The sequence below is a fragment of the Parasteatoda tepidariorum genome, chromosome 9 (assembly GCF_982258835.1).
Source record: "Parasteatoda tepidariorum strain Cologne lab strain chromosome 9, Ptep-v5.0, whole genome shotgun sequence".
Classification (NCBI taxonomy): Eukaryota; Metazoa; Arthropoda; class Arachnida; order Araneae; family Theridiidae; genus Parasteatoda; species Parasteatoda tepidariorum.
The window spans coordinates 77,510,675-77,536,231 of NC_141763.1; the positions used below are offsets into that span (position 1 = coordinate 77,510,675).

At 28.4% G+C, this 25,557-nt stretch overlaps 1 protein-coding gene across 1 annotated transcript; it reads left to right on the forward strand.

Moving 5' to 3' along the window:
• Positions 1-4: 4 nt before the first annotated feature.
• LOC107450190 (protein phosphatase 1 regulatory subunit 42) lies at positions 5-25,238 on the forward strand. The gene is made up of 7 exons (XM_043047632.3): positions 5-132; positions 3,579-3,737; positions 13,956-14,122; positions 14,722-14,860; positions 18,214-18,448; positions 22,134-22,259; positions 24,915-25,238. The coding sequence occupies exons 2-7, from the start codon at positions 3,612-3,614 to the stop codon at positions 25,142-25,144; spliced, it is 1,023 nt and encodes a 340-aa protein (XP_042903566.1). The 5' UTR covers positions 5-132; positions 3,579-3,611; the 3' UTR covers positions 25,145-25,238.
• Positions 25,239-25,557: the final 319 nt, after the last annotated feature.

Here is a 25,557-nt window from a genome sequence, read left to right on the forward strand (position 1 = left end):
CGGCGCCATCTGGTGACAAGCCAAAAATTATGGTTTCTATGGAAACGAAATGGAAAACAATATAAACTGAAAAATGACTTTTTTAGGAAGAGAATGAAAATGGTAAACAGTGAAGCTATTCCTTGTAAATCGGTAAGTTTGTTTTAGTAAATATTAAGTTTTTTAAATGCTTATCAATAATATTTACTTTTCTATTTGTTTAGGTTAAAAATTATTAAAAATTCAAGCCTATTGAAAATTACAAAATATGAAAGAATCATTTCAAATATTTGTGTAGGTTATAATCGTTTGAATTTTTTTTTTCTTCTTACAGATATTTATAACTTCATTTAGAATTTCTTAATGTGCAAAAATTAATAAAATTCTTCGCTTGTAAAGTATTATTAAAATAATTTTCTAACGTTAGAAAATTAGAAAATTTTGTTACGATATTTTTTTTATTCTTCGTCGTTCAATTTTATTTTGTCATGTTTTTCGCATCAGTCAATAAATATTTCTTAAGCAATGTAATGGTAATAATGTTACTATTAGCGTATTTGTTAGATTTGTAATATGTAACAATAATGGCTTGCACTGAATTCCAAAATTAAGCTATATTAAGAGATAAAAGTACTGAATAATGTTAAACTATTTATTTCTTTTTCTTGTTAAGATAAGCCATGATGCCATGATCAGAAATTTTTTTTAAATGGCATTAAATCTCGTTATTTTGTACCATTGAAATGTAAAATACAGGTTAGTATTTTACAAAATGGATATAAAATTTAAAATAAGCTGGGTGATTTTTCAAAATTTAAGTAACAAGGAAGCAATAATAGTTTGAATAAATAATTAAATCATACTATTATTGTTCTCTGCTTTTTTTGCAATTTCTTATATGTTTTATGTGACAAATTTTTTTTTCTGTTACAATTTTGAATTTTTGTTATTTTAAATAGGTTTACATAATATAAAGGTCTTAAATAATTAAAGTTGAAACATTAGGTTAAAATATAGATGCCTTGCTTTTCATACAAAAATAATTTTATTTTCATAAAATGTATTAGTAATCTGATTAAAATAATATATTTTGCATTTGTAAATTGTAAAAAATGTTCACACGTTCATTGTTTCAGTTCCATGGTTCATATTCATGTTTAAAACAAACGAGAGGATTAAAAGTATTAAATATAAAATATAATTAATATTAGATAATATTAATATTTTTAAATGATAATTATTTAAAATTCATTTAAATAAAGTGACATTTCATAAAGACATTATAGTAGTAGGTACATTTAGGTAAAGTGTGTACCTATGTTTTATAAAATTCAAAAGTGTTTTGGATTTTCTTTTAAAAGAGATATTTGAAAGTTAATATTTAATAATCTTTTGTGCACTTAGCGTAAAGTAAGCTTGGCTCTATTTTATAAATTAGAGAATACACCAAGAAACTTAAGTACTTTGAATTGTGGTAATTGTGTATGCAAAGTTTCAGTACTCAGAAGAATCAATATTTTGATCATGATAAAAAGTTTTTAAAGGAATGAGTGTTTTGAATTTTAATTATTGTGATTAAAAATTTATATTACTCGGAGGAATTAAATAATTATTAACTTGAAAACAAATATTTTCAGCATTTGTTCCTCTAAATCCATAGTTAATAATCATTCATAAAAATATAACATTTAAATAAGCGATATCAAGGTTAAAAAGAAAAAAGAAAGTTTGAAAATAAATATTTTAGCCATTAAACAATTATAACTGCTAGCGTTAATGTATTTCAGATGAACAATAAAGTCATTGCCTTTGGTCTTCCGTAGTAACCACCCTTAATATATATTTCTAGAATCCTATTCGAAACTGAAGTGAAGTATACATTAGGGACCACACAATAATATTTAAGCAAAGAAAAAAATAGTGCGTGGAGTCCCTCCGCGCGGAAGAAGTTAAACTTCGTAACCTGCGACGTTGATTGTAGAAGAATCAGCAGTCGTAGAAGGATCACTAGTTCTATTCAACGACTCTTTTTCCTGCTCCGCTCGCTTCCGTGCTCTGTAATAACGGTAATATTGTGCATTTTTCCCTCGTGGACCTCTTGAACCAGTGGAAGTGCTTGTGGTTGCCTCATCGTCTCGCCATGGAAAATGTATTTGTATTAATAATGTATGTGAATGCGTCATAATGTAATTTCAAAAGAGAAACAATCAATTGATATTCACAAAAGACGTACCTTGGCATAACCTTAAATCCGTCGCATTGTTCGTAGGATAGTTTTCGCTCATTTTTTACAATTGTTATCCACAAAATTTGAAAATAAAAAATACTATCCTATTAAATTATATGTGTATCAAATCAAACTAAAAATATATAAAACAATACTTTTATGACTTTTATTATTTTTATGCTAGTGAGAACCAAAACAATATGGAAATAAATGAGGGAAAACTGGATCCTACCACGTGATTTCCCGGCCAATAAAAATGTAGCGTTAAACGTTTAACGCAACCTTGTTGGAACTCGCATAAGAAGTATAACTAAGTGCCAAAATGCGTTGGAAGGTGTAAAATTTTAGGATATATATATATATATATATATATATATATATATATATATATATATATATATATATATATATATATATATATATATATATATATTCCATGTGCAAAACTGGCAATTCATGTTTCTTTCTCTTTCCCATTTTATATTTTTTCTTAAATAAATATTTATTTTCTACAATTATTTACAGCCAACTTCTTCAAATTATCCAGTATAATATTACCTTGCGCACATCCATTTTCGGGCCCATCCTTAGTAACTAGCAAATCAAACGCACTTCAGTAATGCAGTAAGAATGCACTCTAAAACAAAACTCCTCTAGTTACGCTCAATTTGCACTTTTGTTTTCATATTTTGTAATCTGGCAATCTTGTTACAAAAATATTTTAAATCATTCTTGAAAAATTTCCCGTTCATGTAAGTTCATTTGAATTCGCTACTCGATTTATAAATTATGTTTTAAGTTTTATTCTGTTTTTTCTTTATATTTTATTTTCTGTTTTTTCCTTATATTTTATTTTCTGTCTTCACGTGTTATTTTAACTTATTGTGTTCTATTTTATTTGTTGAAAATTTTGTAAAAATTTCATACTTATTGTATTGATATATTTTGCTTTGGCTATATTGATACAATATTAGAAAGCACTCTTTTTTGTGGATATAATCGTGTGGGCTGTTGAAAAGATTATATCTTTTTTTTCCGGATTTTGAAAAAAAAAAATTATTCCTTTTTTTTTTAAAATTTTTTTTTAAATATTATACTTCCCCAGTTTTTTGTTGTTTTTATTATTTTTCCCCTTTTTTCGTATGTATGTAATGTTCCTTTGTTTTATCTTCATTTTGAAATATATATATATATATATATATATATATATATATATATATATATATATATATATATATATATATATATATATATATATATATATATATATATATATATATATATATATATATATATATATTAAACTTAACTTACAAACTCAAAATTAGCAGTAGCAAGAAAATTAAATTTATTATATGAGTGTTTGTTGTAGAAAATGAAGTCATGATATCTGAGATAATTAAAAATGCGAATAAATGCTGATCTCATTCTACGTTGTTCTTCGAGACATCTTCTGCCCGAACAAAGCAGTGAAGATATACTGGATCGAATTACTCATCTCTTCTTACAGGAACAATTTATCCGGAAAATTGTAAGTTCAACTTTAATTTATAATAGTCTATGTACTATTTATGTTCAAATTTCCTGATTTACAATACTTTGTCATGCTTTTGCATTATAAAGGCTATGACAGCTTGTTCACATCAAATTCTTATGGTTTTGGTAAATAACTCAATTTTTTAACAGTTTGATGCTTTTTAAAATTGGAAACCGTTCTTGTTGAAGATGCTTAATTAGAAAATAAGTTTTATACTGATTAATATTCAAATACAAATCAATATCACTACACTAGCAAAAGGATTTGGTCAAAACTACTAGAATATGATAAAATTTGCCTTGTTCCTGGCTCTAAATTCAACAAGAACTAGAACAGCTAGAACAACTGCAACTAGAACAATGAAAAATTTGGTACGAATTTTGGTAAAATTAATAATTTAAAATGGTTTTAAATTAATTAAATAGTAATTTTATCATGATACCTTAGTGCATGGCATGAAAATCATTTATTCGGTTAAACTTGCTTTTTAATTTCTTCTTTTTTAATGAAATGTGTGGTGATAAGAACTATAATTTTAAAAACTAGAATTTCCGGAAAAATTGTTACCATATGAGTTGGAAAAAAAATCACCAAACTAATGACTTAAATACCGTATGTATTTTGGCTTTAATTACTCAGAATTATGTTTTTTTTTAATCAGAAATGTCATTACAATAAAGGTAGAAAAGTGGATTGAAGACAAAGAAAATGCTTCAAACATACTCAGAAGCTTCGCTGTAATTCCAATTGTGGCATCACATATATGGCCTCCCTAGTCGCCACAAATTTCCAACGGACACAGGGGAAGTATGGATACGAGATTCAAAATTGGCAAATTATCTAAATATAACATAGCCAAAACAAAGTCAACCCCGCATAATCAATGTTGGGTTTGAAAATACTTTGGCGATCACGAGTCGGGAATTAAAATAAAACCCAAAACTGTGGGAATTAAAATAACTCTGTAACTGAAACATATTTAAAGAAAGAAATTAATAATAGAGAGTTATAAATATACTTTTGTTTTTGATTAGGCGCGGCAGTGAATTAATAAGTCTACATTAGCATTGAAATAGAAAGTTAACCGTTACATTGATCGATAAGAAAAGAAAAAGACATTTTATGTTCGCTTTAAAAGAATAACTCTTTCATTTAATTTAAATATAATTCGATCAATAAAATAAGTTTAATTAATTAAAGATATTTTAAAATGTAGGAAATATGCAATGTCAATTGTGGCGTCACAAGCGTATACACACGTTCCTTCTGATTGATACAATTCTCATGAATTAAATCTGCATTTGTTTCTCTGCTATTATTTTAACAGAATTATGACCTACATTAAGGCCAATTATTTTTTACTAACATTACTTATCGTACCACTAAAATGTTAGATTTGCTCTGCAAGTGCCTGTATTCTAAGTTATAGTTTTTTTCTAAGTTCTGAAATTTTTTAAAAAGTATTATGGTATGACAATATTTTTTCAAACACTATATTTTGTGATTATTGCCTTAGGAATAAGAAAGGAGTATAGGAATAGGAAAAGCCTTTTCACACGCTTTAGAACCAGTTTTGGTTTATATTCACCGCAAATGTGAGGCCTTTATGAGGAAAATATTTACGTCTTTGTTTTATGTTCTGTTAACAGTTAACTTAGCTACATCACAAAATGAAACGTTGACTAGTTGCCCCATGTATGATGTAGATTAATAAACAACAGTAATGCGGGTGACATTTTTATACTGATTACATTTGAATACCCGATGTTGGTATTCAAATTCATGATCATTCATGCTTTGTTCATTAAATATCCGTGCTATAATCTTATTCAGAGTTTTCTATTTTTGTTATACAATGCATAATAATCAGTTATACAGTTTTTTTTATATATATAGTGGTTTGTTAATCTTTGTACATGCTGTCAATAAATGATTCAGGAAGATGATAAATAATTTATTAATAAATGATTCATTAAAAGCAAGCTTTCTGTCAACCACAATGTCATAATAAATAGTTCATCAACACCGAAAAGAGTTCAATTGATTGAATAATTGGGAATGAACACTTTTTTTGATTCCGATAAATATCTATGCATCCACCTTAACAAAGCATTCTGTGCTATGTCGCATTCGTCATTATTATCTTTTCAATACTCTCAGTTCTTTTTTCCTATACATACTATCTTAATTTTTTTATTAATTTGTCTGATGACCTGTTTTTTTAATTAAAAATAATTCATTTCAATTTAATAAATTTATTTCAATTCAATTTTTTTAATTAATCATTATTGGTTCAAAAGTTTCACTTTTTTTTAAAAGAAGCTATTTTTTAAGGTTTTAAGAACTGATTTAAATCCTTAAGAGTTTTCGCTAGAAAATTGAGTTTAACATAGCAACGATCCAAGCAAGCATGGTTTGCAAAGCAAACCATATAAAAATGCATAGCAATCTTCGGGGGTAGGGGGGCGTCAGTGAATAGGGGATGGAGCCCACTAGTGTTCATAAAATGAAAACAATACCACACAAGCAAATTTTGTTGAGTATAAAAACGTAAAATGTGGGAATCGTAAAAGGAGGAATGGCGAGGCAAATCAATTATGATCCTTATATGTTTTTAAATGTTTTATTCTTTGTAATTTTCATAATTTTTAAATTTTCATTATTAGGCAAGAATTAAAAATATTTACTTCGTTGATTATAACGTTTGCTGTTGTACTCAGTGCAAAGTAAAACTGAATAAAATAACATTTTCCACTAAAAGGTTTTCCCATTTTAATATTAAATTACAAATTTAATTAAAGTCACTACTGTTGAAGAAAACTAAACCAACAATTTATTTTTGTTTCATTCATATTCCCTATTTGTAACCATAGAAACCAGCCATAAGCGCATGTTTTTCCAGAAATTACGCTTTATTTGTGGCAAATAACTATTTTATTTTCGCTCTACTAATTAGAAATCGATATTGTGTTTCCCAGAGAAGCGTAATGACTTTCATGTCATAAAAAGTAATATTAAAAGATTGGTTAAAATTATTTTACATTCCGAGATTTTTTTTTAAAATTCTTGTGTAATTTTAAGAGGAGGAAATTGAATACCAAGCAGTTTATTTATTCAGAGGATATAATAATCTATATTGCTTTTAAGAAGTTTGTGGAAATTAACCAGCGTTTTGCTGTAATTACTTTTTGAATAATTTATAGGGAGCGACTATAATCTTGAATATATGATGAAAGGTTAAGCTAATTATATTAAGTGCTTCTGTTTTGGAAATGTTTTATTATTTATTCAAGGAAAAGTAGTACTATAACTATATCTAACGTATGAAAAATATATTTCTTAAATTTTAATAATTTTAATTATTTAATGACCTTGACATCGCAATACTACATTTATAAAAAGTAATTAGCACCTACACGGTTATTCTGTTTTGTAAGAAACACTTAAACTTTGTTTAAATTTCTCACGGCTTAGTTAAAAATTATGCTTATCAGGAAGTATTTAAAAAATTGTATGTAATTTCACAGGAAGTTGTAAGAAATTTTGTTTTTAAACATCTCATGGAGTATTTCAAATTTTCTTTTGATGTATTAAAAAAATATTTAAATTTCTCATAAAGTTCTTTTTACCTTTTCACGAAGCATTTGAGAAATTTTGCTAAAATTTACCAAGAAATAAGCATGAAATTTTGATTACATTTCTCAGGAAGTGTTAAAGACTGTTTTTTTTTAAATTTCTCGTGCATTATTTAAGAAGTTTTGTTTACACCTTACATGAAAAGTTCACGTAAGTTTCTTCAAACTTCTCATGAAGTATTTAAGAAATAGTAATTGAAGTATCTCATGAGGTATTTAAAAGAGTTTGTCTAAATTCCCCAGGAAGTGTTTAATAAATACATTTAACGGAAGTGAATAAAATTTTTACGTTGTATTTAGGAAATATTCTTTAAAATTTCTTGTGAAGTACACAAGAAATTTTTTTATTATTCTACCAATTTTAGAAACAGGGCTCAATTAAATACTTATAAATGAATATTTAGACAAAATTGAGTTTAAATTACGTAGAAAAAAATTCTGATGAAATTCCCATACTGCATGGTAATGATATTTCTGGTAACAAAAGAAGCAAACATAATTCTGGTAATAAAACTAAAAAATATGGTACTTAAAAACCATTCACTTGGTAATTTTTCCATTCATATGATAATGGTTTACCAGAAATTCAGGTTCTCAAAATTATAGGTCTTATTACCAAACATTTACCAAAAAATACGAAATTAAGAAGTATATTTAACCGATTGAATAGATTTTATGCCATGCTCTAAAAAATCAGGATCGAATTACCAAATTTTGCCACATTTTCTAAATTTTATCACATGTTATAACATTATATTTTATGGTTAAATTAGCAAAATCAGCACCAACTCGATTTGGCAAAACATTTCCCAGCTTTTTGACGTCCCTATTGAGGCAAACGCACAACATTTTGGTAGTTTTGACCATACTTTCTAGGTAGTTCGTACCAAATGTAAACTATTAAAAATGATATTTCTAATAATAATGTAAAAACTTGGCCAAAACGCCAGTTTCTATTTTAGTTTTATTGAATAATTACTTACAGTATTAATATAAAGCCACATAAAAAATTTCTGACTTTCCTGGTCATTATAATATTTTAACTAAAAGGAATGTCATTTGTATTTCCGTATGATCTCAATGTTCTGAACGTAAAAAAGGAAAAATTTTAAATTTACGTGAATGATTTAAAAACAAGAACTAACGGAAGGTAGTTAATTTTGATTAGGTAATTGAAATATTTATTTCCCTTTCTTTTGATAGTGCAATGCGCAAAAAAGAAAAAAAAGGAACCACCCTGAATAACTTTCGGTCTAATAATCGGATCTTCACGTTCTAGGACACAATTCTAATGGTTCGAGGAAGTAACTTCAAATACGCAAAAAAATAAGTGCAGGCGATATTTTAAGTTAGGAAATCAGACCCCAAAACATTCTTACTCTGAATAAACATAAATTTTTTTCAACAGATTTGGACTTTTGACTCCCCAAATATAGGGGGTCGTCGCTGTCTGGGAAATATGGGTCCCTTATTTTGGTCAGGAGAGCGATCCTAAATTTGGACCTCTTAATCTTAATTTAACTTTTTGCATTGGTCCATATCTCGAGAGTTTTTTAGGCGAATTTCAAAATTTTTGCAAACAGTTATAAAATTTGTTTATCCAAAGATAATTCCGTGCAAAAAAATAATCTTTTGTAAATATTTATTATTTTTTATTATTTTATTAGACAACAGTCGGAAAATTTTTGAATTGTAGGGTACCGTAAACCGGGGCGAGTCTACCCATTTTTTCAGCTTGTCAACTTTCAAGTGGTCAAATTTTCGTAAATATTAAAGAAAAAAACGGAATCGCTATTTATCCCTCTTTAAAGCTGTGAAATCGATTTTAGAAAATATTAACAATTACGCTGTTATTGTATATTTTTATAGAACTGCTGACAAATCTATCGTATGGGGCGAGTCTACCCATTCTACTAAAATGAATGTTCACATTGTAAATAATCAAATTTTACTATCAAATTGTTATTTTAGTTACTATATAGGATATTTATGAAGTAAAATTCATAACTTAATTATATATTCCATTTTTTTATTCATAAAATAACACAAATTGAGTATTTGATCGATTATCACATTCTGATCACAGTTTTGTTTTTATAATCATTAACATTATAAAATAACATTTTTTCTGATTATTGTTGATAAAAATAAATCAAAATTAATATAAATTTACAATTAAATAATTAATAAATAATAATAATTAAAGATTATTAACAAAATCATGGCATTTTTTCGTAGCATTTAAATCCATTTGTTTTGCGAATATAATTTCGAACCATCTGTAATAATAAATAATAATTTATTTAACTTGCATTAAATAAAAAAAGTTAATTTTGTAATATAAAAATTGAAAAAATAGGTAAAATAAACATATTTTATATTTACATTTATATTTAACTTATAAATTTTCTTACTAATGATAAATTTATCAATGCAGAATTAGAATAATATACTCAAATTCATTTAAAATGACTTAATTTTAATATAAACAAAGTTCTAAATTATATTACTATGCTTTATTAAAACTAAATACGAATGGGTAGACTCGCCCCGCGAATTCTGGCTTTTTGTTTACAGCAGCAAAACTTACATTCTTTTTGTTTTTTTTCATATAAAATTAATGTAATCTTAGTCTTAGATAAGTTTATCACTTAACCAAAGTGAAAATAGTAATAATAATAATATACTTACGGAGCACCAACTAAAAGTTTGCTGATTTTCAATACAAATCTCTCAAAAGACGTTTGAACAGGTCGGTTAAAAAGACACCAAATAAATAAAAACGGATCAAACTACTACAGCGCCATCTTCCTTAGAGTCTGAACTAAGTCCTCCGTCGGTAAATTTTTTTTTTTATTTGCAATTTAAAATAGTGAAAATTAAATAAAACTAAAATGGGTAGACTCTCCCCTGGATGGGTAGACTCGTTCCGGTTTACGGTATACAATTTTTTTCCATAATTTTAAACATCTGACTTTTTTGAAATTCAATTTCTCAGGAACTAATTTACCTATTTTGGCTCAAATGTTGTATTTTGTCATGTAAAAATGTCTTCTTTAATATAAGGCAAAAAATTTTATACCTTACAATTCAAAATATTTTCGACCATTCTTAAAAAAAAAACAGAAAATAATAAATATTTACTGAAAGTTATTTTTGCATGGAATTATCTTTATATAAATAGTTTTTATAATTGTGTGCAAAAGATTTTTAATTCGCTTAAGTTCTCGAGATATAGTGAAGCACACAAAAGGTAAAATTAACATTAAGGAGTATAAACTTTGGATCTCTTTCCTGACCAAACTATTGAGACCATATTTCCCTTCCCAGATTGCGGCTACCCTTTATTTTTTTGGGGTCAAAAATCCGAAACCATCGAAAAAAGGTATGTTTATTCAAAAACAGTACGTTTTTGTGTCAGATTTTGTTACTTAAAATATCGTCTGCCCTTACTAATTGAGGTCCCCCTCTCGAGCCATTGAGATAGAGTCCTAAAACGTGAAGATCCAATCTTTAGATCAAAAGTTATTGAGAGTTGTCTGGTTTTTTGAGCACAGTGCATTTTAAATATAAAACACATTAAAATCACTCATTTATTAAAATTTTAGTTGAATTCTTCCGAACTACGCCAGCAAGGGAAGCACTAGTTTTTGATGAATTGCACTGTTTTTCATTAGCACTTTGTCCACTGCATAACAATATTATTTAACGAAGATTGATTTACATTATGTGTCAGTGCATTATGGGGGGGGGGACCGAAAAACATTTTGAGCCACAATAGGGGCAGTTTGAACTTTAATGCTGTTTTAATAATTATCAATTTAAACTTTAGTACGGTGAAATCCAACCGGGAAAAAAATAGATTAGATGCATACTGCCGTGGTTATTGGTTATACTCGTATTTGACACTTTATTAAGTTTTTTTTAACCATATAAATATGGTCCAGATATGCGCTATATTTTTATAGTTCAATAAATTAAAAGATTTTCAACAGTGTACTTCCTACTGTAATTATTACATAGTACGCAAACAAAATATAACATTTAATAAAATAATTGACATTTTGTGACTCTATAACTAATCTCAGATGCTCAGTTTATTATAACTCTTGGAAATTGGATAAATATCATGTACAAAACAAGAATGGTATTGTACAAAGGAAGTTACAAGTAAAAAATTGTAAAATATAAATAGAAATTCCCCTATTGGTCATGTTCAGTTTAAAAAATATTATTATTACTATATTATTAATTATATTTTATTAATTATAAAATATTATTATATTATCAAAATTTAGTATTGGTCATGAGATTAACAGATTAACCCTCTCGGCTATATGTATCCAGTTGTGAGGAATTAAATGGCTTTCATTAGGTGGGCATAGTTGGTGCAATAAAATTCTGACCATTTAACCATATTAGATGAAAGCAGTTATTAAGCGATTTTTCTCTGAATTAACAGTATGAATGTCATCTGATTTATGGTTATTTGACTGTTTTGTTTGAAGATGGTAAAATAACAATTAAATAAATTGTTATTTAACCGTTTTTCCAAGAAATTTCTAACAGTGCAATGCTTTATAAGGTAAGAGGTTTTTGCCCGGTATGCACAAGCTCGGTATTCCTGAAATAAATTGAGATATTATTGTAAGTTTTATTAGCCATTTTTACGTTCTTCTAATTCTTAACAGCAATTTCATTTAATGTCGTGTAAAATTATCGAGTTTTTGGAAATAAAATTTCGTGACTTCGAAAAGCCATTTTATTTATTGATAAACTTGATACAAATTGCAAATAAATTGATAAACTTGATAAATATTTAGTAATTTATCCCATTTAAGAAGTTAAATGATGATTATAAAGAATCACCGGTAAGTATACACAATTATGAGCTAATTACATTTACGATAACATTTAAAATTTCAGAATTTTGGAATACGTAAAATTTTGTTGAAGCATACAAAAACATGTACAAAAACGTATATTAACATTATGCAAAAAAATAAAATTTAAGCTCGCAAGTAAAACAGATTTATTATTAACAGCCATTTAAAATACAAAGGATATGGTAACCACCGTTTACACTTGAAAAGCATGATCTTATATACAGTGTAATAAGGAAGCGGATCAGACGTGAGGAAATGTTCTAGAACATTCCATAAATAATAACTGAAAATTTAAACTACTTGCGTACATATTCAAATGCCTCTGATGTCATGTTAGAAATCGAGAGAACTTGGAGGATCCAATTCAGGACCTCTGACTTAGCAGTTGAGAGCCTTTCCAGCTCAGCCATGGGAGCATATTTCGTGTCAATATTCATAAAACATTAATGCCTAAAGACTTATAAGAAAGGGAAATCTAAAACTGAATAACATTTATATCTACATTTTTTAATTGCAATATTGAAAATATTTTAATGCATTAACTACAGCAGGGATGGGCAAACTACGGCCCGCGGGCTAACTGTGGCCCGCAGGAAGGTTTAATCAGACCCGCGGATAGAATTTTAACTTGCCAATCCGTGGCGAATATAAATATTATACATTCATTTTATTTTCTAATTTGTTTAAAGCTATTTTTGTTCCTTTTTAACAAAGTACCGATGACCTTTTTACTTTTTCTTTTGGTTCTGCAAAACATAAATTGATGGAAATAGGCAGCTTCAATTGGTAAAATGCTGAAAACAGAGAGTTCTTCATAAAATTGCCTTAGATTGGTGCCATCTGAAGCAGTTGTTTCTAAATATGCTTACGTTTGAGTTCTACAAATCGTTACCGAAATCTAGTTTCTCAAATTTAATATTTCATGCCCAGAAAACCAGTGCTATGCTTGCCTCATCTTATATATGCGAACCAGTGTTTTCAACTATGAACCTTAGAAAAAATCCTTTCAGAAGTAGACTAACAGACAAACATTTAATCTCGTTCCTTAAAATAAATACATCTCACTTGGAACCTCAAAGTAAGGAACTTTTAAAAATGAAATCTCAATTTCATTCATCTCATTAAATATTTAAATTAAAACTTGTATATCGTTTTTTTATTTTAGAAGTTTTTAATTAGCCCACCAAACTTTTTTCTTCGATTTTTGGCCCTCGACCGAAAAAGCTTGCCCATCTCTGAACTAGAGTATATCAATCTACCCTGTGGAGAACGTCTTACTTCTCTTAAAAGTAATTTTAAAAGTAAAAAAAAAAAAAGAATTAAAAAATTGACGAATAAATTTCCAGAGGCGGAAGGGCTTAAAGTCTAGACATAAGAATTATTTTTATGGTATAAATTATTCAAATTTGCCTAAATTTATGCTGCTTTTAACTCAGAATATTGCCTACATTTATTCCCTGTATGATACTTGATTGAAATTCTATTCATGCCATTCACTGGTGTAACAAATTACCATTATGTCAGCACAGCATAGTAAAAACGTGAAAGATTGTTTTGCTTTTATGCTGGGTTTCTGATTATTTTGCAAAGAACATTTATTTTCTGTTACCTTAAATTATTTTTAACATTTGTTCTGATGTAAAACTAACACTTTTTATTCAGGTTTTAACTAATTCATGATGCTATTCCAGGAAAATTTACAATCATGCACAAACCTCGTGGCTCTCTACCTTTATGAGAACAAAATTCAAAAAATAGAAAACATTGAAGATTTAGTGAAACTTAACTGCCTGTATCTGCACAAGAATTATATTGAGCGGATTGAAAACTTAGACACACTAACTCAACTTACTGTACTGTAAGTAAAATATTTTTTTAACTATAAGTGAAATTCCACCATAATCTCACCATATGACATACACAAATGAATTAATATTTAAAGAAAGTATTTTATGAATATGTCTAGGGAAGTTAAAGCCTGTCATCAAGATTGTCCGGATCACCCGGAATGTCTTCATACGCCGCTAGGGCCACTTTCCTATTATGAAATGCTTTATTTATCTGTACTTCTGAATAGGTCATAATAGGGAGGTGTCCTTAGCCGCATACAATTACATTTCTAGGCATGGGTTCGTATGCAAATTTAATCTTGATGATGTGCTCTAAATTCACTAGAAGTTTGCCGCAACATTTACGCGATCCTCTGTTATATATATTACGCGATCTCCTATTATAATCAGGTGGCAAAATGGTCACAAAGAGCAGTATTTTCTATTCCTAATTTTTTCAACTATCTAAGACTGTTAAAAAATCAAACACTTCTAAATGCTATATTTTGAAAAAAATTATATTATGTTTTTAATAAACTTTTAATTAAATCAACCCTAATGGAATTTTATAATTAAATTTCAATTAAATTTTCATTAGAAGCTTCAAAAATTATGTTTTTTTTTACAGAAATCTTAGTCATAATAGCATAAGTAAATTGGAAGGCCTGGAAGCCCTTTGTGAACTACGAGAGCTTTATCTTCAATATCAAAACTTGAAAGATGATCAAGACTTTGAATTTGATTCCTCCACAGTCAATTGGCTTTCAGTAAGACCTAATTATTTTTTTCTTTCGTTCATTTCTCTATTTGATAAAATAAACACAGAGTGGAAAAAAGTAAACAATTTTTTTAAAAAACTATGTTTTGCAAGTAGACTGCGGAAAAAATAATTCTATTTTTGTCAGACCTAAAACAAAAAATGCAAGGCAAATCACTTTCGAAAGACGTAAGTGACAAAGTTTCAGTGATTGTAGAAGCTATTAAGAAAGTTTTGCTCCTAATGTTTAGGTCCAATAAAAAAAATTTCGTAATCGGTCTACTTAAAAAAAATTATTAGACCTATAGTGAAAATGTAACGCTTAACTTTCTTAATAACCTATAAGTCAACTTGAGCCACTGTGATCCAGGGAATAGAGCGTTTGCCTACAAGCAGGAACCCCAATATCGAATCTCAGCGGTGGCCCGTTGATACGAATTCTGCTCACGGCTCGCACCGACCACAGAGCACTATAAAAACTCGTATGGAAATTTTTTAGCTCCATAAAATCTCTTATAAAACCGTGGTGGCTCATGGGAGAGAGTGCTCGCCTCCTAACGAGGAAACCTAATTTCGAATCCCAGCGTTGGCGGTTCGATGGTTCTCCCGGCTAGCACCGGCCACATATATATCCTTGGGATATATATGAGGATCCTATGGGTACGACGTAATATGTCTACTAGGTATTGGATCATGAGATAGAATCTCTTCGCCTTTGGGCTAACTGTGGGAGGTTTCTGTGATTTTCCTCTCAATGTAACGCAAATGAGTTCATCAAAATTCCTCAACGAAGTCTAGTCTTGTCTGTCAAAGTTTAAGCCCGGAATTCTCCTGTCTTTTGGGATGGGTTCAAAATTACAAGGCTGCGGAGTTGAACACTGATAGTCAAAAGCTGAAAAGTGAGTCAGCTGTTCAATTCCGCTTATCAATCTACTTGAAACAGGTCATTTTTCAAGTTAATGTGCTGATGTAATAGAATTTTGTTTTTGTTATTGTGAGTTTGTTATTTTAAGTTTGCTATCAGTTACACTCACGCGTATGCCGGATTTACGCATGAAGGTGTCATAAAATTTTCGAGAATATTATAGGGTCCCCACTCTAAACAGTCCAAGTAACACTTCTTTCAAGGAACACAACTTTTAGTTTCAGTCTTAAACCTTTCATTTGGGAAAAATTATCAAAATCAAAAAAATATTAATGTCTGAAAATAAGAAAAAAAAATAAATAATGATAAAACACTTGAAGGAATAGTACTTAAGAACAATCCACTATGAAGGAATAGTCGCCACATTGCTTTTTTCGTCCGATTTTCATTGAAGACCTCTAACAACGTTTACCCTTTGACGCCGAAATTTTATTAAATCTAATTTTCATACTTTTTTCATTGATTTGCATTAATTTAGGTAAAAAAAGCGAAAAATATAAGATCCAGCATTTTAATAATTCAGGTTTACGAAATACAGTCTGAAACACCAGAGTCGCTTTCTGCATTAAAAGTAAACTTTTTACTAATTATCTTATTCTTACTAAGAAGACTCACTTCCAAACAATAAGCACTTATTTAGATTTAAAAGAAACAATTCATATCACTGAAATTTCTTTTATTTACTCAATGAGTTATTAAATAATTTTTTAATTTGAATGGGGAAAAAATCAAATTTTTTTTCGGATTCTATATTTTAGTACAAATATAATTCCACACTTAAATGACAGATTTTTTTAGTAACTATTAGTCTGCTATTTTTATATATAAAAGATACTAAAATATATTGTCCCATCTGGGTCAAAGGGTAAATTGGAAACTTTTAGTTCATACTGTGAATTTAAAGAGCAGACACTCTAGAATTTATAATTAAATGTCTTTATCATATTTTTGCTTCATGGTACCTTGCTTTAATTTCATTCAATGTTGTATGATATTCCATACAAACAGAAATATTTATAATCATAATTTATCGAAAAGCGTTTCTTTAGCAATATTAAGAAGCAAGACTTATTTAAATTTATTCTTCTGTTAGTAGTTTAAAAGGATCGACGATACGCGTCAAACCTTTAAAAATGCGTTCTATTATACATAGAAATAGATTTAGAAAACTAGGAAAATGGAGAGAAGTTAAAATATTTAAACAAAATCGTTATTTATTTTTTTTTTTTGCCAAAAAAAATTTGCATGCATGTTCATCATTAAGACTCGAAATCTTATAACTATATAAAAGATAATTTCATTCATTCATATAAAAATAATGAACTAACAACTAATCTAAAATGAACTAATAATAAAAAATAATGAATTCACAAGCAACTAATGAAATAAATAGCTCATCGTTCTTTTTCTCATTTTTCTAATAACCAACGTTAAACAGCAGACTCAATTCTGAATGTACGACTCTCGATGTTCAACACCGTGGATTTATTATTAACTCTATCCAGAAGACAAGATAACTGCCTGATCAAGCATTGGGAAAAACTAGCCAACGTGGAGACCTTTTTTATGAAACTAACTCACATGTGCGTAACATGGAGAAGAAAACTATGAAAATATCCCTTAGTTAGACCTATGGCAAGGGGATTCTAATCCATGATCCGTCTACCACAGAGGATATTTTATGTCAGCACTGTGGTCGGTGCGAGCCGGGAGCAGAATTCGTATCGACCAGCCAACGCTGAGATTCGAAATCGTTAGGAGGCGAGCGCTCTCTCCCATGAACCACCACTGCTTTGTGTGAATGAGAGTTTCTTTTTCTAATAGTCCAGGGTCACAAGTTGAGGAGGGCAGTTCACCGAGAACTCTTCATGCGATCTTCGTTCAGCTGGATATGAGATTGACTGAATAGCCCTCTCGGCTATGATATGCATGAATTAACAGTTTGAATGCCATGTTATTTACAGTTATTTGGCTGTTTTGTTTGACTATGATTAAATAAGAATTAATTAAATTGTTATTTAACCATTTTTTTTCGAGAAATTTCGAACTGGTTCATTGATTCACGTGGAAAAATCTAATTAAAAAGCCTTGTATAAAATGCACTGAAAATAAATGTCGTCATAGTAACAGATATTATTAAATTAATCGTACGATCAAGAAATGCTTGCTAAAGCCGTGATTTTTTCTCAGATAAAATAATTTTAAAAATCTAATTTATAAAATATTTAAAGCGGAAAGATCGTTTTTTTCTTTTTTGCCGAACACAAACAAATAACTGTACAATTTTGAATGTGAATGTGCAGTTTTCCGGTTTTAAAGAAAATTTATTCCTTTACGATGCATTTCCTTGAAATAGATTTTAGATCTATAGATTATGATACAATGTGCTTTTAAAACATTCTTATAAATAAATTCAGATAATTTGTTTTGCAAATTAGGAATCTCTAAGGATACTGAATATTTCTGGAAACAAAATAAAGAGCTTTAAACCCCTTCAACCTCTTCAGTATTTAGAGATATTCATAGCTGAAGAGAATGATGTCTCTGATCTTCAGGAGTTGGTGGATGCTTTTAGTGAATGGAATTATGTGCACACCATGAAGTTAACAGGAAATCCTGTATGCAGTGTCCGCAAGTATCGTGATAATATTGTCGTTACATGTCTGGAACTAGGTAAGATACAAAATTTCTTTTTATACGTTAATTAATTTTTAATAGGTTAGCAAAAATGGCTAAAATTTTAATACAGTGTGCATCAACAAAGTAATTTTTTTTAATCATAATCGAGAAAAAATCTGTAAAATAGCTCCAGAACAAGTGTAGTCGAATTGGACAAATTTACTGAGTTTTATTTATATATATATATATATATATATATATATATATATATATATATATATATATATATATATATATATATATATATATATATATATATATATATATATATATATATATATATATATATATATATATATATATATATATATATATATATATATATATATATATATATATATATATATATATATATATATATATATATATATATATATATATATATATATATATATCCGTCGTTAGCCTGCCCAATTTTGAGTTTACGACTACCAATGACTCACCTCCGTGACCTTGTAAATATCAACCCAATCCAGAAGACAAGAAAACTGCTGAGTCAAGTATTGGGAGAAATTTGCAATAGTGGAGGACTTTTTGATGGAACTAACCTGTATTTCCGTTACATGGAGAGGAAAATTTCGAAAACTTGCCAAGGTCAGCCAAGCAGCAAGGAGACTTTAACCCATGATCCGACTACCACTGAGGATATTTTACGTCAGCACTATGATCGGTGCTAGCTGGGTACTGAATTCATATCAACCAACCCTAGATGGGATTCAAACCCGCACCATCTTGTTGAAAGATAAGCACTCTATCCCCTGAGCCACCACGACTCTGTCGAGTTTTGTTTTTCTTTTGTCATAGCAGCCTAAGTCTCTAGATTTCACGCCATGCCGTTTCATTTTGAGTCACTATGCGAAGGCAATTTTAATGTAGCCAACGCCAACAGCATTGAAAGAATTGTTGAGATGCATCACTGGTGCCATGCCGGACTTTTATCGAAACATGCCAATAATTGTATAGACGGAGCTAAATTACTGTTGGAATGAGTGTCGGATACATAGAGTGAACTCATTGAGTATTTGTAGTGCGCGTCAAAAATTTGGAGGGTGTCTGTATTTTTCCATGTTTCACCTGTTTGTGAACGTTGTGCACATTTAAAAAACATTCTCTTGAAATCCAATTACTGATTTAGGCTAATCTTATACATTGAACTTTCAGAATGATTAATTTAATACAGGGAAACATTTGCATACCTTGCGCCAATCTTTTGACAGACGCGTTCAGATGCGATACATGACTCGAGCACTTTTAGATTAAAATAGATTCGAGATTAGGGTTTGTTACATATAAAAAAGAATATAATCTGCTTCACTGAAGAGGAAAGAGCTATTATTTTACCACGCAGGTAAACTAGTTAATTTACTCCAGTTGTAAGAAGCACTAGTTAACAATAATCTGCAATGATCTCTCTACGAATTGTTGATTTCGTCACGATAGTTGTCAGAGAATCTTCTTTGGTAAAGGTGCTATGAGCCACAGTTGTTGGAACTCAGATCGAGATCAATCGAAAACTTCGATGTGTCTGTTCTTGCCGCTTGCTAAAAGGGTACCTGGCCCGGGTGTGTGTTTAAAAACAATAAAAAATCGTTTTCACAAGCCTGGTACATGTTATGAGCTTTACTCATTTTGATAATGCATCAAATCAAACTAACCAAAAAAGGAAAAAAGAATAATTGTTTTAATATTCCGGAAGTCATGTATCTATGGAATCCAAATTCCAGAAGCAAAAACAAAGTTTGAATGTTCGTTTAGAAGTACTAACCTGCTTAAATTGGTGACGTACGAACTCTTAGAATGGACTTAATGAAAGCCATGGTAGAATTTTAATTGAATTATGATTTATAATAAATTAAATAAAGTTAATATAAATTAACGAGATGCATTTTCTTCTAGAAATACAATAATTTAAGTCAAACTGATTTAAAATGTGTTTACCATTTTTAGAAATACTTCTTTAATAATAAATATAATAATTCAGAAAGTAATTAAATAAAAAATTAAAAGTTCAGTTATCTAATGAAATTGCTTAGATTTTTAAGGTTTAATAACTTGTTATGCTTAGCTGAAATTATCATTGCATATTAATGTATTATAACTGCAGCTAAGCATATAATTGCAGTCATAAAGTAGTTTATGTTGTCATACAATAAACACCTTGTAAGAAACAGTGATTAATGTACGTCTAAGGTCAAATATTGCTTTTTTTCTTCCTTTTTTTTATATCAAATAAAATATTTAACGCTTTCCTTTAATTAATTCTTTTAATATACTTGCATATCTTACTTACACTGCAATTAATTTTGTATTTGCTAAAAGGAACTGTCCCACTGTTTCGTTTAAAAATGTGCTTAAAAAATACATTTTTAAAAGTATACATATAACATTTATTAACAAGAAATGAAAAACTCTTTAACTCTCTAAATGACTTAATTATTTCAGTTTAAAAACACCGTTGATTGCAATTATAGAACATTAATTAATTTCTAAAGTAAGTTTATTATATATTGATAAACATTTTTTTTGTAAATAACTGTCTGCACCAAAACTCAAAGATTAGGTTTCAAATTCTTTAAAATACCATTTAATATGCTGTTCAACTAAGTTCTTCAAACGAGTTAGGACATCTAGAAGATTTAAATATTATTTTACTGTTGCCGAGCAACTTGGCTTCGGTCCTTAGATAATTACAATGTTCTTAGATAATTATAATTATAATAATAATATTCTTTAGATAATATTTTTAGCAATGTCTAGAAATGGATTTAAATCTAATGCGTATTTTTTAACTGAATACATTCAAGTTTAATATTTTAGCTTATTTATAACATTGCTAAGATGAATGAAAATTTTTACTAGAACAAAATATTAATTTGCTTTATTTTTTAGTTGCGGTATGATTTTTGTACTATAAATATCTACGATCATTAGCTGCATTATTAATAATCACGCACAGAATGAGAGACTTGTCTTAATAATTACTCTCTAAACGCATTTTTAAAATTATTTTAATGCAGTAGTTCGAAAAATACGCAAAATTCAGCGAGTAATAATATGCAGTGGTGAGATTATTGTGCATATCTTGATGTGAACAGCGAAAAAAAATTATTATTATAACTGAGAACAAATTCTTTAAAAATTAATTCTACGTTTTTTTTTTTTAAATGTCGCGTTTTGCGAATGATCAAATTTGAATTTATCAATTTTAATTTAAGAAAGTATGTTTCTTCCTACTATTTATAAAAAATGCATGAAAAGAATTTTAGAAAACAAATTAAGAAATCTAAATATTATTCTATTAGGTTCAAGAAAGGGAAACGATTTATTTCAAATACTTTAATCGAGATATTGTTACCAGTCATACCAACTTTTTTTTAATGGTTGTTTTAATTAAGAAAATTAATAAAGGTAGTTTTAATCTTTTGGATTTATTAACTCAATATATAGCATTTAAGCATTTTTACATGACCTAGACAAATAATTTACTAAATAAGGAAGTCTAATACTGTTTTAACATAACTACTCTACTTATATTTCAGCTATACTATACATATAGTTTTGTTCAGTATGAAGTCTGTATTTGTTACTTTTATCTACCAAAAAATAAATAATTAAAAATAAAAATAGTTAAAAATAAGAATAAATAAAATAAATTTTTCCTTTGCATGTGTTTTTACAGAAGAGTTAGATGGCAAAGTAATTTTCCCACCCTACAGAAACTTCCTGCTAAACTGGAAGCAATGCCAAACCTTGCAAGAGCTTAAAAGAGAGAGTTACGCAGTTCTCAGACCTTATCTAGAAACGCGTAAGTTAAGCAAATCATTATCTATTACTCATGTACATTTCTCATGTACATTAACTCATGTACATTTTTATCCCAGGTATTAGATAAATTGTTCAATGTTGAATTAAGTATTTTATCTAAATTTCTGTTGCAGTAAAATACCTCATTATTAAACAAAAGTTGGAGAAGATCAAATGTAAGATTATCTTTAGTTACTTTAAATACACAAAATCACACAGTAAACGTAAATGAATTTAGTTTCCTAACTAAAATGCTTAAAATGTCTTAATTTTCTTATCTTCCATACATGCACTACAGCGGAAATAACTTCTTGATGCTGGATTATTAAACACTATTGATTTCAAGTAGCGCCACGAGTAGTCGGGCGTAAATTCTTCAAGTTAGATGTAAATTAAGTTAATGATAACAATTATAAATACTGAAAATTTCTTTACCTTTTATCTTCATAGTATAAACATTATTTTTTCTATTAAATAGTTTCCTTAAATATTAATTGTCCTCTGTTTTCCGTTGGAATAGGTGGATCAATGTTTTATAACATTTTTCATCTTGTGAAAGTCAATTAAAAAATCATTAATTGTAATTTTAACTGTGCAGCGTACATTAACAGTAGTGTAAATACAACTCCTATTTACGTAAAATTTCCTTAAATCAAATCCAATAATTTTGAAAATCTTGGAGCAAAAAAAAATTCACTGTCTCGAAAAAATGTTCTAGTTTTTTCTAATTATTATACGAATATTTTTTCTAAATATTATTTTCTAAATATAAAACAATGGAATAAAATGCAGAAAACTTTCATAATTTCTAAAAACAATAAAAAACCTCCATTGAAAAATATGTTTCTGTACACTAAAAAGAGAAAAAAAATTCTTTTTACAATACTGTCAGTCAATAAAAGAAAATTTGCGAAAAAAAGATCTTTTCATGTTGGTAAAATGACAATTTTGATTAAAAAAAGATATATATATATATATATATATATATATATATATATATATATATATATATATATATATATATATATATATATATATATATATATATATATATATATGATAACGTATATATCAAACTGCATGAAATTAAATTATTGTTTCATACAGTTTTTAAAATCATTGTATTTGATGTATCAGAGCAGATGATATTTATCGATATATCTTTTACGAGTATTTAGTAGCATAGCTAATGAGGGAACAGAAAGAGCAATTGTCTCCGGTTGTAGCCTTAAAAAGGCACCAAATTTATAAAAAAATTCAAATTTTCATCCCATTTATCTAAAAATTGACAATAAACACTTATCCTTGAATTAAAACTAATAACCATTTAATTGTAATAGAGCTGTATACATTAGTAACGCCTACTGTTCAAGTTTAAACCAAATCAAATGAATGTTTTACGTTGATTTAAAGTTATGAAATAATATTCAATATGAAATTTAATTGTAAATTTAATTTTACAGAATCTAAACTTATAACAGGTCTAAAAAGTCCCCTTAAATCCCACCTTATATCATCTATATATATATATTATATATGTCAGGGGGTGTAAAAACTGAGTTTGACCCCTGAGCTACAAGCCTTAACTACGCCTTTGTTCGTTTTAGCAAGGTTTTGTACTTTAAATCTGTATGCATATGGCAACCCTTTAGACAAATAGAACTTTAATTAAAATATTGACATCTTTTAATTAAAGTACTACTTTGAAGTATTTTACTATTCTGTAAAAGACAGTTTTAACGCAAATTAATACCTTTAAGAGCTATTATTTAGTTTGATTTATTTGGAAGCATTGAACAAATTTTAAGAGGAATCAATTTTAGTTATCTTATTTTTAAATTTCTGAGGAAATTGTTTGGATGGACAACACACAGAGTGCATAATTAAGCGGTATTTCTCTCATTGGAGCAATTTAAACTAACTGCAAAAGAGAAGACGGTCCCGTTCGCTGTTGTCCCGTTTTAGTTTATTGTAGGGTTAAAAATAAATCTTCACAAAAAATTCCTTTTTTTATAATTCATTTATATAGATTGATTTTATTAATTCATTTATATAGTTGACTTGACAAAACAACTCCTTTAAATTTTCACTAAATCTTTAAAAGCTAGATTGACATAGTGGTTCCGTGCTTTATTTTTTACTTGAGATTGCGTAACCATCATTACTAAAGTGATCCTTCAACAAAACTATTCTAACTTACAAAATAAATAACATTAAATCTACTGAATTTGTAACAAATGCATGTTCACTTATCCCACCACCATGTGACTACACAAGCCCCAACGAATACATCTGTTAGTTTAGGCCAATGCTGCCGGACTAAAACTGTACAGAGCAAAAATAGATCAAAATAGGTAAGAAACCGTATAATTTATTGCATATTAGGACTTATTGTTGAAATTCAGAAAATGAAATATATTAATAAGAGAGTAAAGAAAAATTTGTAAGTTACTTTCGCACCTTAATCTATTTCTACAAGTTTTTAAAGTATTAACAGTGAGAATTCGCAACAGCATATTAAAATATACATCGAATTTCCAATTTACGATATTTCGATTCGTGTTATAAAAATATTATATTCATAATATTATAAGCATTATATTATACAATGTACATAAATCTATATTAATTTTTTTTTCTTTAACAAACCCTTTAGAAATAAATAACAAGCAACTAACACCGCCACGATCAGTTCGTTCTTCATCAGTTGCTCCAAAACCTGACAGATCAGGAAGCGTGTCCAGTTCTCAGTCTGAATCTTCAATCAGCTCAAAATCCAGATCAAAATCAGTTCACAGAAAACCAGAGAAACCGACTGGCTGCCTTCAGGACGTTCCTAGGAAATTGGTGAAGAAGATAACTAAAAACAAAGTGGTCGAAAGATAACGAAGATGAAATATTTTATTGAAACAAAATTGATTGTATAAATGTATTTTTTAAAATTCTAATAAAATAAAATCTACTTTTAAAGTGCTTAATATTTATAGAATGCTGTTTATTTTTTACCGCCCCATCACCAATCCGGGATTTTATTTGTAATGCTATTTGAAGAAGAAAGAATTTTTAAATGCTGAAAATTCGTAAAAAATTACTGGAATTCGACTTCTTTTTCATTCTATTTTTTTTAAAGGCGGGCACTTGTCCATTAGCCTCAGAAAGTGCCAGAACTGCTACCCTCTTCTCGTTACCCAGTGGGCACCTGTGGCGAAGCCATGGCGGTGGAGCAGCGTCGCCCACGTCACACAACCCCGTTTATAGGGTGGGTCACATTTACACACAAAGGAGAACACAAAGAGAGA

Excerpts from the sequence above, each read along its gene's own strand:
- LOC107450190 (XM_043047632.3), top strand. The coding sequence starts at position 3,612 with ATGCGAATAAATGCTGATCTCATTCTACGTTGTTCTTCGAGACATCTT. Across the intron at positions 3,738-13,955 it reads AACAATTTATCCGGAAAATT|GAAAATTTACAATCATGCAC; the intron begins GTAAGTTCAACT and ends ATGCTATTCCAG. Across the intron at positions 18,449-22,133 it reads CGTTACATGTCTGGAACTAG|AAGAGTTAGATGGCAAAGTA; the intron begins GTAAGATACAAA and ends GTGTTTTTACAG.